A 17,893-nucleotide genomic window follows, 5' to 3' on the forward strand; every position below is an offset into this window, starting at 1 on the left:
TGCATCCAGCCATGTTTTGCCTGTTGATTTGATCTACTGTAGGAAAGGAGAACTGAAAATTAACTGAATACTACTGCTTGTAAGCCAATGCAGTTACAGGATTTCTTGGAAATAAGCCCTGTGCTGTGAATAGGCTGACTTGAAAAGGTGAATGTGATCTATGTGCAGTAGATACCCAGTGTGAGTGTGTGTGTTTTTTTTTTACCTTTTCAGTACACTAATTGTTCTGTGCTAGCTGTGTTTTCAATGCAGGTTCAGTGTCTCTGCTCACCGGAGAGTTTAATTTCACTGTGCAGTTGTTGAAGTGATGTAAATGTAGGTTACGTTTTCAAACAAATCATATTTATTGCAAGCTAGCTGTACATTAATGCATCTTTAATAGAGATTTGAATTCGTGGTAATGATCGCAGAATCATAATGTTAAGAGAATATTTACCTGGATGCTCTTCTTTATTGTACAGCAGGGATATGGTATTTAAATTGCTCTTTCCAATTAATACCTTCAAAAGAAATGGATAGCTTAGACAGGATTGCGAAGGATTGTCTTCCCGAGCAGAAAAGCGTCCCTGATTTAACCCTGCCAGCCTCTCCTGCTATGGTCCATTTGCTGCTTATCTAACTGCAGTTTTTTTTTCCTTTAAATCAACAGGTTCAGAGAACTGAGAAGAAAAGTAGAGTGAGACAGAGAAGAACCTTCACATTTGGTGATGTACCTTTCAGTTTCGTTGTTATTTTTCTTGTGGGCTCCTGCCCTGACTTTGAAAAACTTGAATTTTTCTGTACCTGAGGAGGCATTAGCTCGCACCGTCATTGGCAACCTAAGCAATGATGTAAAGCTGGGAATTGCAGAAAGGGGCAAGAAATCCAACTTCAGGGTCTTGGAGAATTCTGCACCAAACCTTATCGATGTGGAACAGGATAGTGGACTGGTTTTTACCAAGCAACGGATTGACCGCGAGACCCTGTGTCGAAGAAATTTAAAGTGTCAAGTGTCCTTGGAGGTTTTCGCAAACGATAAAGAGATTTATATGGTGAAAGTGGACATCACAGACATTAATGACAATTCACCATTTTTTCCTTCTGAACAAATTGACATTGACATTTCTGAAAATGCCTTTCCTGGAACAAGGTTTCCATTGACCAGTGCCCATGATCCAGATTCTGGGGACTATGGCTTGAAGACTTATGTGATCAGCCATAATGGACTGTTTTCCTTAGATGTAAAGTCCAGAGGAGATGGGACCAAATTCCCTGAGCTAGTTATAGAGAAACCTTTGGACAGAGAAGAGCAAAGTCATCACAACTTAATTTTGACTGCTTTGGATGGTGGCAATCCACCAAGAACCGCCACTGTGCAAATCAATGTGAAAGTTATAGATTCCAATGATAACAGCCCAGTGTTTGAGGCGCCTTCCTACATGGTCGAAATCCCAGAAAACTCGCCTATAGGTAGAGTTGTCATTGATCTTAATGCTACAGATGCAGATGAAGGCTCTAATGGTGAGGTCGTTTATGCTTTCAGTGGATATGCACCAGACAAAGTTCGTGAACTTTTCTCCATTGACCCAAACACAGGTGTCATTCAAGTAAAGGGAAATCTTGACTATGAGGAAAATAACCTAATTGAAATTGATGTGCAGGCACGTGATCAAGGCCCAAATCCAATCCCTGCACACTGCAAAGTTACGGTTAAGGTGATTGACAAAAATGATAATGCCCCTTCCATTGGCTTTGTTTCAGTCCGTCAGGGAGCAATTAGTGAGGCAGCACCCCCTGGCACTGTTATTGCTTTAGTGCGGGTCACTGACAAGGACTCGGGAAAGAATGGCCAATTACAGTGTCGGGTCTTAGGCAATGTGCCTTTCAAACTAGAGGAAAACTATGACAATTTCTACACTGTTGTCACGGACAGGCCGCTTGATCGTGAGACACAGGATGAATACAATGTAACGATAATTGCCAGAGACAATGGGAACCCCCCTTTAAATACCTCCAAGTCCTTCACTGTTAAAATCCTAGATGAAAATGACAACCCTCCCACTTTCAACAAAGGATTACATGTGCTACAAGTGTCTGAGAATAACATTCCAGGGGAATACTTAGGTTCTGTTGTTGCACATGACCCAGATCTTGGACATAATGGCACAGTTTCCTATTCTATACTGCCGTCTTACGTTGGGGATGTGTCAATTTACACCTTTGTGTCTGTGAATCCAACCAATGGTGCAGTTTATGCTCTCAGATCCTTCAATTATGAGCAAACAAAATATTTTGAGTTTAAACTACTTGCAAAAGATTCAGGTTCACCACACCTAGAAAGCAACGTTACTGTAAGAGTGACTGTGCTGGATGTGAATGACAATACACCAGTTATCTCTCTACCTATATTGCAAAATGACACTGCTGAAATCCACGTCCCTAGGAACGTAGGTGTGGGGTATGTAGTGAGCACAGTCAGAGCTATGGACAATGATTTTGGAGAAAGTGGACGATTGACCTATGAAATTGCCTATGGGAATGAAGAACACTTATTCGAAATTGACCCTGTAAGTGGTGAGATCAGAACTCTTAATCCATACTGGGAAGAAGTTTCACCAATTGTTGAACTTGTGATCAGAGTGACTGACAATGGTAAACCAGCACTTTCAGCTGTGGCTAAACTAGTCATTAAATCCTCCACTGGCTCTCTACCAGAAGGAGAGCCCCAGGTCAATGGGAAACAGCATCAGTGGGATATGTCTTTGCCTCTCATTGTTACATTAAGCACAATATCCATAATACTGTTGGCAGCTATGATTACTATAGCTGTCAAATGTAAGAGGGAAAACAAGGAAATCAGGACTTATAATTGCAGGATTGCAGAGTACAGTCATCCTCAGCTAGGGAAAAGCAAGAAGAAGAAAATAAACAAGAATGACATTATGTTGGTTCAGAGCGAAGTGGAAGAGAGGAACGCTATGAATGTTATGAATGTGGTGAGCAGTCCTTCACTTGCCACATCACCAATGTATTTTGATTACCAGTCCAGGCTGCCTCTCAGTTCCCCTCGATCAGAAGTGATGTACCTGAAGCCTACAACTAACAATTTGACTGTTCCTCAAGGCCATGTTGCCTGCCACAACAGTTTTACTGGACCAGTGAGCAGCACGACAGAGACTACATCAAATCGGATGTCTATAATTCAGGTATGGTCACCTCCCATGTACATGCAGCTAACGGTTATTTCTGTGTCATCCTATTTGCTTTTCATTCTGTCTTCACTGTGATTGAATAGTTCCTGCCTGCTTCAGTGTGTGACAAGGTCTGTTTGTGCTTCTCAGCTCTTCCCTCTTTGCAGCCAGCTATTGAGGTCTCATCTGGTAACAGTTTATGAGTATGAAAAAAAGATATCCAATCAGCATATTACGTTCCCATCTTTATAGTCATCTTAAGCTCAGCGTTCAATTTGTGGGAAGCATATCAAATTATTATTAGCAGTATGTGTTTTTGGCATGATCCTGTTGAAAGCATTAGACTGATGCAATTTCCTGATGTGCAGTGAATATTCTTGGACATAACTTGTTTTCCCTTTGCTGTTTTATAGAGAAAAGGTCTCTGTTGACAGTACGAGCTTTGTGTTTCTTTCTTTCTTTTTTTTTTTCTTTTCTTTTTGTGGCTTAGAGATATAGAGGTTGTCTTGTCAGTATTCTAAACATAATTAAGGCTTCCAGAAGCAGTGCCTTGCAGGTCCTTGGAGCACGAGCCTGTTTATAGTAGCTTCGGGTGATCTAATATATGTAAATATGAGAAATATTAGGTATATAAATTCTAAGGGCACATCTGTATATGACTCTATGTGACCTCTGGACAAGGTGAAAGCAAATAACTACATGTAAATTGCTTGCCCATACTTTGCTATGGAAACAATGTCATCTTTAGCTATAGTTTACATTCAATATTGCAACTGGTAGGTGTAAGGCAGATTGTCAAGCTGAGCCTGTGAGGGTACTGAAAGCTATATCACATTTATATGTATTCATATGTATGGTTTCAAATCTATTCTAATGGTTCTGAAATAGAGGTTTGAAAATAATTCTTGACATTTTTTTAATTTTAAGGTGCTGTCATAGTTGGCAATGTGTCTGCTTATTTTATTGATGGCGTGAATGCACTGGATGATTTACCACTTTGTGTAATAACTGTCCTCTCCCACATCCATGAAAGCAGTATGTTGGCATACACAGTGACAGATTGCACACAGAAGTGTTGTTTGGAGGTGTAGGCGACCTAACAGGTAGCTTTTTATGAAGGTAGCCTTACTTTGGAATACTCACGCCTGTTTACATCATCTTGTATGCATAAATTGAGCATATTGGCCTTACTCTATACCCAAGAGATTATAAAAACTTTTTATGCAGCATATGCTAAAAACCATTACATTTCATGTAACCAGATGGGTTCCATATCTATTATTTTATAAATATCTGAAACTTGTCAGTTCTCTCTCTCTCTTGCCTTCTTAACATGGATAGTATCTCTCGATCTACCTATCTATTTACCTGTCTATCTACCAAATTAACCTGAAAGTGCCACATTAGAAAGAACAAAGAGAAATATGCTTATAAAATAGTGAATATTAAAGCAGCTCTCTGGTTAAAAGATAAATAGTTGTTCAGTCTATCTATACATCTACTATAGACTTCTCAGTTTATCCAAAGGTTAACTTACAATCACTTTTTTGCTCTTGCTGAACAATTTTCTCATCAGTATCTATCTATCTATCTATCTATCTATCTATCTATCTATCTATCTATCTATCTATCTATCTATCTATCTATCTATCTCTATCTATCTATCTATCTATCTATTTATCTATTTTGAACCAAGCAGAAAAAGTACCATGTAGTTGAATGAGATGGTTATCTTAAAGAGATTCTGAACAAATACATATAAGCAGCACCGACATACACTTAGGCTAAAATATTAAAGAACTCTCTGCACTTAGTGCACACTTAGAGCAGGAGATGCATGTCATACACAACATATTATGGTTACTCCCTTATTGCAGTGGTTAATAGTTATAGGTCCATTTTGCTTTGTTGGGACATAAATGAAAAATACCATGCTGTTTATGGCTACATAACAAATCATAGAGATGAGCTAGATGCTTTTAGTTTGCTGCAAATACATAGGAAATGAAAGCATTCTGGTGCAAGTGATGGGACTGATGGTTAGAGTTAGAGCTATACATTCAGCCTCTCCTCTCTTATTCATTTAATCTGTGATATTGGACTTGTGACTTACTGGTAGTATTGATCCTTAATCTTGAATTACGACTGTGATGGTGATTCATTACTCTGATAATTCTGATAATGTGTGTGTATGTATATATATATATATATATATATATATATATATATATATATATATATATACATATATATATATATATATATATATATATATATATATATATATATATATATATAGTAGCTCCTTGCCAGGATTTTCTTTTCTCATAATAATGGAAGATGCAAGAGCCAGTGTTGATAGTTCGTTATTCTATCCATCAGTCATTACAAGATCTGTAAATAAGTGCAAAAAATCCATAGCACCCAGTCAGATTTCAGTTTACTGTAGTCGGTTCAATAAAATATTCTGATTGCCCACTATGGAGTACTGCACAGTCTATGTAGCCATTACTCTTTGTACTGTTTTTTATTTATTTTTTTTAAGCTTAAGATCAGTCATATGCTATCAGAGATCGTATAACATTTTAATTGTGAAGACAAAAAGAGGTTGGGGAAATGTTACAGGCAGAGAGAGAACAAATGTACCTACACTGTTGCTGGGTGTCAGGTTGGGACTCTGAGCATAATTTGCTCACATCAAGTTTATTGACATGAGCATAATTTGTATAGTTCCTGAGATCATGTACAAGGTATTCTGTGATTTTCAGGATAGCTAGGCTTTTTAGCAACATGTGTTATCACTTGCGAAGTAGACTAGTAGCAATGCAGAGCACGTATACCCTCATAGAAGTGTTTTAAACTGATCAGGGTCTCCACTGTTTGTTTTTCTTTGCTATAAAAATCAATTTGGAATAACCTGAATATCAAATCAGAAATCCATTGTACAAGCAAGTTCACCCATCCAAAGCTGCCTTTTATGCTGTTACTTTTTAATTATTTTTAACCTTACAGGTTTTTTTTTCAGGCTGTAAGGACTTCAGTAAAGATGTCTTCTGTACTGCCTGAGCTCTGTGCTTAAAACTCAGGTTTGCCAAACCATCTCTTTAAAAATTGACATTTAAGTTATGCATGTTCTGGGGCTACTTACACATAGTCAGTGCCCAAACTACAAACCTATATCTAGCCACAAGACCTGCATAACTAACATGTGTCTGTATTTGAAGGGATGAGTTTGCAGCAATATTAAAACTGTAGTCTGTGCCTGTTCAGTAGAAAAAAAAAAAAGCCACATGTGACTTTTCAGCAACAGCTTACAACTGTTACTGATTGTTATTAGATTTTTTTATTAGAATCAATGTTTGGCAAACTTCATATTCTACCTCTAGTTGCTCAGCGAATCGCGCAAATTCCCGCTAACCACAAACCACTAGCGTTTTTTAAAAACACTATGCCTATTGTAGCCTATGGCAGTGTTCTCACTGGCACGATCGCGGGTGTTTTGCGGTTATCGCTAATCGCAAATGTGTTACCTGCAGCGGTTTGCCAGTGATTCTGGAGCGATCGTGATTAGCATGTATAAAACCTCAAATCGTGATTGCTCCTAAAACGCTACTTTGTCCCATGATTTTTCCATGTTTATCGTGGAAAAATCACTCCCGCAAAACGTTAGCAGTAATCGCTAGCGTTTTGCGATTCCTAGTGTGAATGAGCCCTAGACTGTAATTCAAACTATCACTATCATTACTCCTAATGCAGTTTTGTAGCTAGTGACTAGTTGTAGTGCCCAGAGACTAGTCACCAAGTCATCTGTGTAATATGGCCTATAGTCTGTTTTAAGTATAACTGAAAAAGTGTGAAGTATTTGACAGTTATATTACAGCAACAAGTTCAGTCAGCTGACACCTCTCTGCATGGCACTACATGCCTCCAAGATTCAAGGGACACAATGTTAAACAACTGAGAAATCAGTTCTCACTAATAAAACTTTGCAGGGAATGGTTAAGAGTGGAGATTCATGCTCTAATAGTTGTCTCCTGATAATTTATCCTATTTAACTTCTACAGAAATAAACTATTTTCATGTTTTCTTCTTTGCAAAGACAAGACATGTTCAGGCTTTTCAGATATGTTGTAACCTATACATTGTCTCTGGAGGACATGTGGGGCTTTCTTTTGATACTATATATAACTGATACCTACAGTATTCTAATAGTGCATTTGCATATGCAATATAGATATTTATCACACACAAAACTAAAGCTACAATCAGAAGATAAAAGCACTCTAAGCATGAAAATATTTAAAAGGTGTTACAAAAACAAAATCTGTAATTCATCTGCACAAAACCCACTGGATATTAGCAATGTTTATGTGGCTAGGAGTCACATGATTCTTGCTTAAGGTGCCCATAGATCTAGCGATGTATGTGCAGATTCAACCAAGTGACAAATCTCTCTCTTATCAAATCTGATAAGAGAGATATCTGTCAGCTGCCCATACTGCGTAGGCTGATTCCCGATTAGTTTAATGCTGAAACTGATCCAGAATTGGCCGTGCACCGCCTAGTTGGCTGATGGTGTAATGGTTAAGGGCTCTGCCTCTGACACAGGAGACCAGGGTTCGAATCTCGGCTCCGCCTGTTCAGTAAGCCAGCACTAATTCAGTAGGAGACCTTTGGCAAGTCTCCCTTACACTGCTACTGCCAATAGAGCGCGCCCTAGTGGCTGCTGCTCTGCTCTGGCGCTTTGAGTCCGCAAGGAGAAAAGCGCAATATAAATGTTATTTGTCTTGTCTTGTCTCCCCCATGTGTGCCCTAATGTAATGTCCCGTGCCAAAGTGTATACATTAACTGTCCATGGCCTCCGCTTGTCCCCCACTGCTCCGGTGCATTCTCCTCTTCTGCATACATGCATCCCCACGTGGTTTCCTAGTAAAGGCGTGCCTGTGTATTGTCACACATGCACCCTTACCAGGAAACCATGTGGGGCATGCGTGTATGTGGAAAAGGAGAATGAGCCCAGAGCAGCGGGGGACAAGTGGAGGCCGCGGACAGGTAATGTATACTTTACACTGGGGGGAACATTACATTACACGGCGGCTAGGCAGCGGATGGTTTTGTTGATCGTCAGGAAATTGCACGCCATTCCTGCAACACACCCGACCAACCAACTTCGGCCCGCCATCTTGCAGCATGCGCTATTGACAATGCAACCAATTCCTGTCCCCAAATTTATTGCTTTGTCAGTCGGGCATTACTTGGTGGCACCGATTTTCTTCCAATTCGATTATAATAATCAAATTGGATGGTCGATTTGCCACCAAGTCGCCTGATGTATGGCCTACTTTAGACCTGTTCCCTATCATACTGCTGTCTGCTGAAGTACATCTACATTCTCGTTTACACTGGTTTTTAGATTTATGTCCTCTGCAATTAATAAGCACAGCGCATGTGCTAACACACACCTGTACACTTTTCCCCTGGAATTCTTAACAGGACTAATTAGGGAAGCCTCTCCCCCATCTCCCTGAAGAGATTTGCAGAAAAAGAATGATCCTGGATGAGTACCATTTTACCTATCTCTTACTCCATGGATTTTTGAGGCTCTCCCTTGACCTGTACTGCTCCTTAAGGCCTCTAGCTGCATGCACATCTCAGCCCGATTATGTCATCAAGCTATGACCCAGTACATTCTACTGAAGAAGGGTGGCTGAACAAAAGGCAAGGCAAGCCACTTATTGTTGGCAAAATAACTAGTGAGCTAATGATTACCTAGCATTTTTTCAACTAGATAAGGGGGGGGGGGGTACAAGACCATCATGGCAGCCTATAAGGAAGAGGGAGGACCACTAGACCACCAGAGAGGTCTATAAGGAGTGGAGGGGCCACTTAACTGTCTAGAAAAAAAAGGGAACACCATTATACGAGGGAACAGAGTCACTATATGAGAGCGTTGTGGACATGCACAGGGACCACCATAAATGCCATACAGCATAGAGACCACTATAAGTGGGTGCAGCATAAGGTGTGGTATGTAGGAAGGTTATATAAATGATAGTAAATGGAGTTTTACGATTAAGGCCACTTTAATGAGTTTTGCTAAAATGAAGCTATGCTACAATTGTAAAAGAATAGCTACAATGACAATACTACTTACAGCGCCTACTTTTGAGATCATGCTTACTACATTATAATATGATGACCTAACTTTTTCTTCCACATTTTTACCACTATAATATTCTTGTGAAATAGTGACCATTAAAGCCCTTTTTAAAATGTATAGAATAAAATAATTTGAAAAACACACACACACGCACACGCACACACACACACCGCTTAGCTATGATAATAAGCAATAAAGCTATCCATGGCTTATTAAATAGAGACATGACTTTAAAATCCTTATTCAATGTACCTTTACCTCTAAGTTTTCTCCTGGGGATAATGTTTCATCTTCTCTTTCAAACAACTCAGCACTGTGCAATTGAAAAGTACCAAAAAGTAGATTAAAAAGTACTGTGAAAATTATTCTGGGTATTTTCTTGCATGCTAATGGCTTGAAAAGCATTTACCGTAATTGATTAAGATTTTAAAATATCACCTTGGAAAAAACTTAGGATAAAAAGTTACCAGTAATTGAATAGCAGCCAAAATGTGAAAACTGCTTTAAACCACAAGGTGAAAACAAGCTGTAGATGTGAAATGGTTAAAACTGCTGCTTTAAATGCAGCTGTAAAACCAAATAAAAAAAATCACTGGCTTACAGCTGCAACACCACCCTGTGCAGGTACCTGAAAATGTTATCTTAAAGTGGTCAATGATTCTGAACTTGTTAAGAAAATGTTATCTCATCAGCTTGTATAGTGTAACATCTCTACAGCATTTTAGTATAACATATGCTTATTATGTAAATCTCTGCTCATACAAGAGCAAAGCTGCAGAAAGCCAATAAGAAGTGATGATCACTGACCATCTACCTGGCTACCATAGGAGTGGAGTTGTGTATATCAGACAAATTCTCCACTCAGCATGGTGGCAGTCACTTTAAGCATTAATTATAAACACCTGGAAAAAGATTGGCTCTTGGGAGAATGCTGTGATTGAAAAAAATACTTTATTACATCAAATGTACAAGTAATTAAATATACCGGATCAAATATTTAGCAAAATTTCCCATATTCTCTATATAAAAACAAACACTGCATAGATTGTAATCAGTCACACAGAGGCTACAGTCCTCATGTGACATGAACTCCCAGCGAATGGGAGTATAAATATTGTATAATAATATAAAGGTATATTCTATTAGTATCTCATAAACTAATGTGAAATAGAAGCCATATGACGCTAGTTGATGGTAACTTCTGAATAGCTCTGACAGAGATCAGTCGTGCTATTGGAGCTCATTCAGTACACTGCATGGGCAGGACAGAAACTAAGCTCATTGTGCATACCTGTGAGGAAAAAAAAGTATAACATAGATACTTCAGTAGAGGTAAGCTTCTTGATATGCCAGAGAGGCTTTCCCCACCAATCCAGTGCTGGAACTCTCTGAACACATTTGTCAAGAGCTTGTTGCATATGACCTCGTGGCAGTGATCCTATCCATGCATGCTTCATGCTACTGCACACGAGTGGATTGTACTTGCTCTTGCACAGTACAGCCACACATGTAAATGGACTGGCTGCTGTGGTGAGGTCAGCAGTGGTGAGGTCATGGAGGACATGGGAAGCCTGTGGACTATCCAATGGCTTTCTACTACTTAGGTGAACCTCTAACTTTATTGTTTTCCTTATAGGTGTACATTCAATTACTTTTCTCAGGTATTACATTCCCGAAACAGGAAAAAGGAAACAGAGAAAGTCACTTTAAGACACTTTACCAAACACTTTATTTCACTTGTAACATAAAAGCTGGTGTTTAAAAAAAATTATGACATAGAAATAATTTAAGAAAAGCCAATATTCCTCATCTATAGAGTTTAAGCCTGGAGTTCTGCTATAGGAAAGAGTTCCATCACACACACACACTTTAATGCCACCATGTCAGCTAATAGCAGAAGCCAGCAGTATTCGCCATTGCCAGCATGGATGTGAGATGTTTTCAGGCAGGATTTTTTCCTTATTTCCATTGTCTAGTTTACGATTGAACTGATTGTTGTGTTCTTATTTTTGCATTGCATTGTCCTTTGTAAAAGCCCTCTGACAGAGGTTTCCTAGTAGTCCTGAAATTTTGATGAATGGACATCCTGCCTGAAGGCATTTTCTGCTCAGGCATAGAAAGTACCTTTTGTAAGTTTAAGCTGTTGTGATGACTTGTTGCATTGTCTTTTTGGCTTAGTCACCCATTTAACAGCTGAATGCCACACGCACATAGAAATTAACTAATAATAATGTATTAGAAAGCAACTCTGCATGGGCTGAATGAGCCCATCTTAGGGTCCAGAAAACTGATTTCTGTATGTTTTAGGGTAATATTTTTTTTAAGTGAAAATATACAGAGGGTACTGTTGTCTTTCTGTTAAAATTGCTTATCTGTTGTGTGTTAGGTGGATATATTTATGAATTTTACTGATTCTGATTTGGGTTACTTGCACATTATACACATTGCATTGCGGTAAAATTGCAATGCTACAGTGATGAAAATTTGCATTGCCGATTAGATGCAAGGCATACAGTGAAGCATACAGTCCATGGAAGTATGCTTCACTGCCGCAGTAAACGTGCACATTGTCTGGTTAACATATGCATGCTGTGTGTCATTGTGACAGGACCCGCCGCACCTCCCTGCTGGTGCACCAATGTGACTATACCATAGAAATGCAATTTCATCACATTACAATGTGAGTATATTGCCCATTGTGGAAAAACATAATGGATCTAGTGGGAAACGAGCCTTAAAGGAAAAAAATCCGCACAAGCACAGTCACAGAAGTAACACTGTTGAAACTCCTGTTTATAATGAAACCACCTTAAATACATTGCGCATGATTAATGGATGTTAGTGAACCATGGAGATTATGGAGAAACATAGAAGATCACGAAATCCAGGTCTGAATGTTTGAAGAGTCAGCTATTATGTGGCAAGAGTCTGCAACTCTCACCTGGAACATATTGTATAATAATTAGGATCAATGAAAGGTTAGCAAATTATTATTTGTGCTGTTGTGATCACTTGTACTTAGACATGTCAAGTATATACCTTTACTAAATCCAAGACAATCTAGATCAGAGGTGTCAAACTCAAATACAAAGTGGGCCGAAATTGTACACTGGGACCTAGTTGTGGGCCAACCTCCATGTCTACTGGACACGTTCCTCCCTTATGAAATTCCCAGGTGTCTTATGCCTCCCCCACCCCCCACCCCAATTCCTAAACAGTTCCCTGGATTTAGTGGTCCACCCTCCCCTATACAGTTCCATAGTTTTTAATGCTTTCCCCCTACCTCAACCATATGACTTCCCTGGTGTTCAAGGGTTTTACCTCCAATATAGCTTCCCTGGTGATCTAGAGTGGGCCAAATATAATGCAAAGTTTGGAAACCACTTGAGGGCCAAATTTAATGGCTCTGAGGGCCAGATTTGGCCTGCAGGCCGGAGTTTGACAAGTATGATCTAGATGTATGCATCAATAAATTCTCAATGTGGGCTTGTGCAGGACTGCTGTCACAGAGCTGCTCATTTATTGTTTGCCTGATTAAGTTAAGATATGACCAAGGTAAGATTTAGGATTGTAAATCCAGTAGCGGCTCTGCTACCCCTTGTCCCCTTCTCACACGTGTGACTCATTTGCAACATAAGAGTCATGGTAACTAGTAGCTTCAGTATATGTTATTGCAGCTGCCAGTGACAACAAATAGTTTTCAGTTATGGTAACTAGCTACTATGATTAGTAGGTAACAACAATCACATTTGTTACTTTGCCCTTATGTTCTTCATAAATCAGATCAGGATCATCCCCTAGGCAACCTAGGCAGGTGCCTGGGGCCTAGTTGGTGTCAAGGGGCCCCCTGCCGCCTTCTTTGACCTCTCTTTGCTTCAGTTTATGAAAAGGACCAGAAGGGGGCCCCAAATGCACTACTTTGCCTAGTGCCCCATTACATCTTAATCCATCTCTGCCCTGCGTAAATAAACCTTGTTGTCTTGTAGCACGCTTGTGGTTTTACTTGTCCATCCCTATATTGTAATTCAGGGGGATGAATAAACCGAAACTTCTCAGAAGAATGTAAAGACTATGATTACGTGTACTCTGCAGAGTTTGGCTGCTTTCTTCATTGAATATTTTCAGCTGTGGTACAAGACCCAGAATGGCTCCACAGTGTGTTTTTGCCTGTTACAGATTTGTAAAGGTTTTCATACATGATTGGGATAAAATCATTGATATTTAGTAGCTGTGATCATTTTGAACATACTTAAAATGTTCTTGTGTACTGAAGTACAGGAACTTCCCATGGATTTTAAAAAACCTGATTGATTACAGTTAAATTTGCTTATTGTCAATTACTTTATATTACACTGAGCAGTATTAAAGAATGTAGGGTAGCAAATTCAATTTTGCGTCAGCTGTTCTAAAAAGAAAACCCATGACACAGAAGTGACAGGACACAGACAATGGGCTTGATTCACTAGAGGGTGCTAAGTGTTTGCACGCCAGTGAAAAGCCCCTTAACACGTGCAAAGTGCCTTTACACGTGCTAAAATGTGCGCAAAAGTTTGTACGTGCAAAGTTGTGGGGTGTGCGTGAAACGTCGCTCTGGTGCGCGTGAAACGTCGCGCCGGTCACGTGCTAAGCGTACTTAGCACTTGAACGGTGCGACGTTTTGCACGCACCACGCAGCACTAAACTTTGCGCGTGATCAGTACTAGCTTTAGACCTGCAAACTACTTAGCACCCTAGTTTGCACGTCCAAAGCTTTTAGGCATGCTAACTAGGTTAGCACGCTTTAGTGAATCAAGGCCAATGAAGCTTAGGCATGAAGTCGCTATTGCATACATACATAGCATTGTTAAATAATCACGTAAACGTTCAGAGACATAGCTAAGGAGCTATGGGTCCCAGTGCAAGTTTTGCATTGTGCCCCCCAAGCACTGTATGCATAACAATTGATTAGGCGCACCTAAACCTGCCATGTTGTTAATGATTACTACTATTCAAAGCATATATAGACATGATTATTACCAGCACATGACTATTAAAGAGCTAATACTATGGTTGAAAGAGGGCTCCTCGGGGCCCCACTGGGCCATGGGCCCCAGCAAAGTCACAGACTCTGCACCCCTATTGCTACGCCACTTTGTACATTATTATTATTTTTTTGTATTATTATTATTATTATTAAGTTTGATATGGCCCAGCCAGTTTTCCACAACACTTACAGAGAATGTGAGATGTATCTTGGTGGGATGGTAGTAAGGAAGTGGGGCGGTGGGGATGAGGAGATAGCAGCCATAACCTTGATTCTTTTCACAATCTATGTTCAGAGATCTGTTGTGCAGAATAGGACAGCCAGTGACTGCAGTGTGATTTGAGCAATATATCACTAGGTGGTTGATACTTTGTTTCTGAATTAACTGTAAAGTGAACCTATAGTCAGGATAAAAAAGGTAGATATTTACCTCAGTAGGGGGAGCCTCTGGATGGTCCGGAGGCTTCTCTGATCTTCCTACACACCTCCTGCGCTATGCTGGGACCCTCTAAATAATCTCAACATTAATGGCAAAGCTTGCTAGCTCTACTCCCCTTTATATATGAGTGCAATCTCACTACACAGGCGCACAGTATGGAGCCACTTGTTGTGTATGGCTTCTCTATGCACAGAGGGAAGTGCAGGCGTGAAGATGAAGAGGGTCCTGACCACCAGCAGCAGAGGGTCAGGGTGGATTGGGGAAGCCTCTGGCACAACCAAATGCTCCCCTCTGCTGTGGTGGGGTCACATTTTTTCCATAATGGTGTAAAGTGGACCCAAACTAAAAATGATCATGCCTTGCATAATGATTAGCATTACATTTGAATCTGAATTGAAATCCTTTTTCTCTCTCTCTCTCTTAAGGATAAACATTCATTTAACAATTTGCAGTTGCAAACTGAACTGAGTCACCCTTCCAGAACCAGATCAGGGGCATTATTCTGATTCTGTTACCTGCATGTTTGTTCCAAGTATGACTCCACAAGTCAAAAGATCAGCTGAACAGCTAGACCAAAAGCAAAGGCTGATTCAAATGCTGTAGCAGATAAACTACTGTCATTTTCTCAAGGAATACATTTAATTACTTTCCCACAATTCATGGTAAACATTTTATCGAATTCAAGCTTCACGTGTATTTTGGAATTGTCATACTGAGTACCACAGCACTACTTTATCCAGAGCAGGATCATCCACCAGGCATCTTAGGTAGATGCTTTGGGCTAGTAGATGTCAAGAGGCCCAGCTGCCACCTTCTTTGGCCCCTTTGTATTCTAAAAAAAAATGTATCAAGACTTATTAGACTTATCAAGACTTATGATAAGAGTACTTCTACATCCAAAACTTCACAAAGTCCTGCAACTTCTACCTCTGTAACATCTGCAAGATCCGCCCTTTCCCGACCTCTGCCACCACCAAACTCCTCATCCATGTCCTCATAAAATCCCACCTACAAACCTGTCCCCAAAAACTGCCCAGCCTACATTTCCGACTTTTCCTTACTCATAGGTACACACCTAGCCGCTCACTCCGGTCCTCCAATGAACTTCGCCTGACTGCCTCCCACATCAGCCAATCCCATGCACACCTCCAGGACTTCTCAAGAGCTGCTCCAACACTATGGAACTCCCTACCTCCCCCATTAGAGTTGCCCCCTCCAACGCCTTCAAGAAGTTCCTTAAAACCCACCTTTTTACTCTGGCTTATCCCCCCTCACTGGTACTCTAAACCTGCAGCTTAACTCTGGGCCCCTACCTTTCATGTCCCTACCTCTCCCTCTAGATTGTAAGCCTTTGGTAGGGTCTTCCTCTTTGTGTCTCCTACCTGTTCACGACCCTCCATTACTTGCCTAATCTCCGTGCTCCCATCCAGTGACTGATTAAGCATTACCTTGTACTCATACTGTGCTGCGTGATCTGGTTTGCATGTATTCCTGTATTGTCTTATTGCTGTATGTCACCCCTAAATATTGTCTGTAACCCTAACAAATGTCCAGTGCTGCATAATATGTTGGTGCTTTTTAAATACAATAAATAAATAAAATACGTTCATTATGTTATAATGAATGTAAGTATTATGCAAACACAAAGTATTCTGTTCTTGCCATTGAGATAAATGCCCTTTGTTAAAGTGAAACCAAACTGGACACAACCCGGGTAATAGAAATTGCTTTATGATGAAAAAAATTGGCAACAAAATGTTACAGTCTGTTAAAATGGTGTGTAAGAACAGTAAGATTGGTGACAAAATAGATTGATGTCCAAAACTTGGGTTTATTGAAACCAACCATCATATTAAGTACCAACATGATGGTTTGTGAGATCAAAAGAGTGGGCTCTTGACTCAAAGCACCAATAAGACCTTTATAAAAAAAGTGACTCTTATTAAACAAAGACAACATGAGGTTGCGGGTTATGACTAGTATTTACCTGTTATGAATGCCATCAGCATTTCTAATGGGTGCCAAGTGCTGTAGCACTGCCAAACTTTTTGAGTTTCATTGACCTCCTTGTGATGCTTCTGGGCACCTTACTAACAGTCTGAAAACCCAAGTATGGTCATCAGGCTTGGCTTTAATGTATTACCATGAATGCCCACATGTTTGAGATTATTGTATACAAGTGTGTACCTTGCAGACTGCTGCAGTAACAGGGAAATATGTGGCATATGCAGTTTAGCTCCACACATTGATACCTACCACCAAAAAAAAAAAATCACCTGTGTATAATTATCCTAATGCAGTCTGTCAACTTGGAAGTGTCCAAATTGTCTCTAGTCACTCAATTAGTGCAGGTGTGAAAAATAATGAAGAACTCTTGCTATGTGCAGCTTATTATTCATGCAGAAAGAGAAAATACATTGGTTGCCTGTACTGAAACATACATTTCATGTTAGAAAATAAGTGCAGTTTGTGATATATTGGGGGGGGGGACACTTGTGGACTTATTTACCTGGGGATTCTCCCAGCCCCTAGCAGACTATCAGGTCTCTTGCTGTAGTTCCAATGCCCTCCAGGGTGCCTCTTTTCTCTCCAAAAGATCCCCATCCACAGTTGTTGCCATGGCTACTGTGCATGCATGCGCAGGCGGCCTGTCCATGTGCCTCTCTTGATTGTGATCCTGCTATCAGGAGCTTTCTGTTCTTGTGCAGTTTAAGTCCTTGCGAACTGAGCACTCATACATGTATGTTGGCAAATTTGCACTATTCACCTTCTTCTTATCCTCCACAATCTCTATTTGCCCTTCCGCCTCTATTTCATACTCAGATTTACCTCTTTCTCTCTCCCTCTCCCTATGTCTCCCTCTTTCACATGCTCTCCTCATTCTCTTACCCCCTCTCTGTATCTCTGTAGGCTGCTTTACCTAGAACCTGTGAATTCCTTACGAGCTCCTATGATAGGTTGACTGGATATCTAATTAGTGCATTGAAGAGTTTGCTACTAATATGCATTCATCATTTATCCATATTTTCACCTACACCGATACATGCTTGTACAGAGTGCAAGCGTTTTTCCTTTTCATAGTATGTCTTTGAACTGACACA

At 40.1% G+C, this 17,893-nt stretch overlaps 1 protein-coding gene across 2 annotated transcripts in view; it reads left to right on the plus strand.

Annotated features, from left to right (window-relative positions):
* Positions 1-17,893, plus strand: part of PCDH17 (protocadherin 17) — a 284,741-nt gene that overhangs the window by 949 nt on the left and 265,899 nt on the right. For both annotated transcript variants that reach the window (XM_068267825.1, XM_068267826.1), the window contains exon 2: positions 650-3,185. In XM_068267825.1, coding sequence (XP_068123926.1) covers positions 708-3,185 — 2,478 coding nt within the window. In that variant the 5' untranslated portion in view covers positions 650-707. The remainder of the gene's footprint in view (positions 1-649; positions 3,186-17,893) is intronic.

The sequence above is a fragment of the Hyperolius riggenbachi genome, chromosome 2 (assembly GCF_040937935.1).
Source record: "Hyperolius riggenbachi isolate aHypRig1 chromosome 2, aHypRig1.pri, whole genome shotgun sequence".
In the NCBI taxonomy this organism is placed as follows: domain Eukaryota; kingdom Metazoa; phylum Chordata; class Amphibia; order Anura; family Hyperoliidae; genus Hyperolius; species Hyperolius riggenbachi.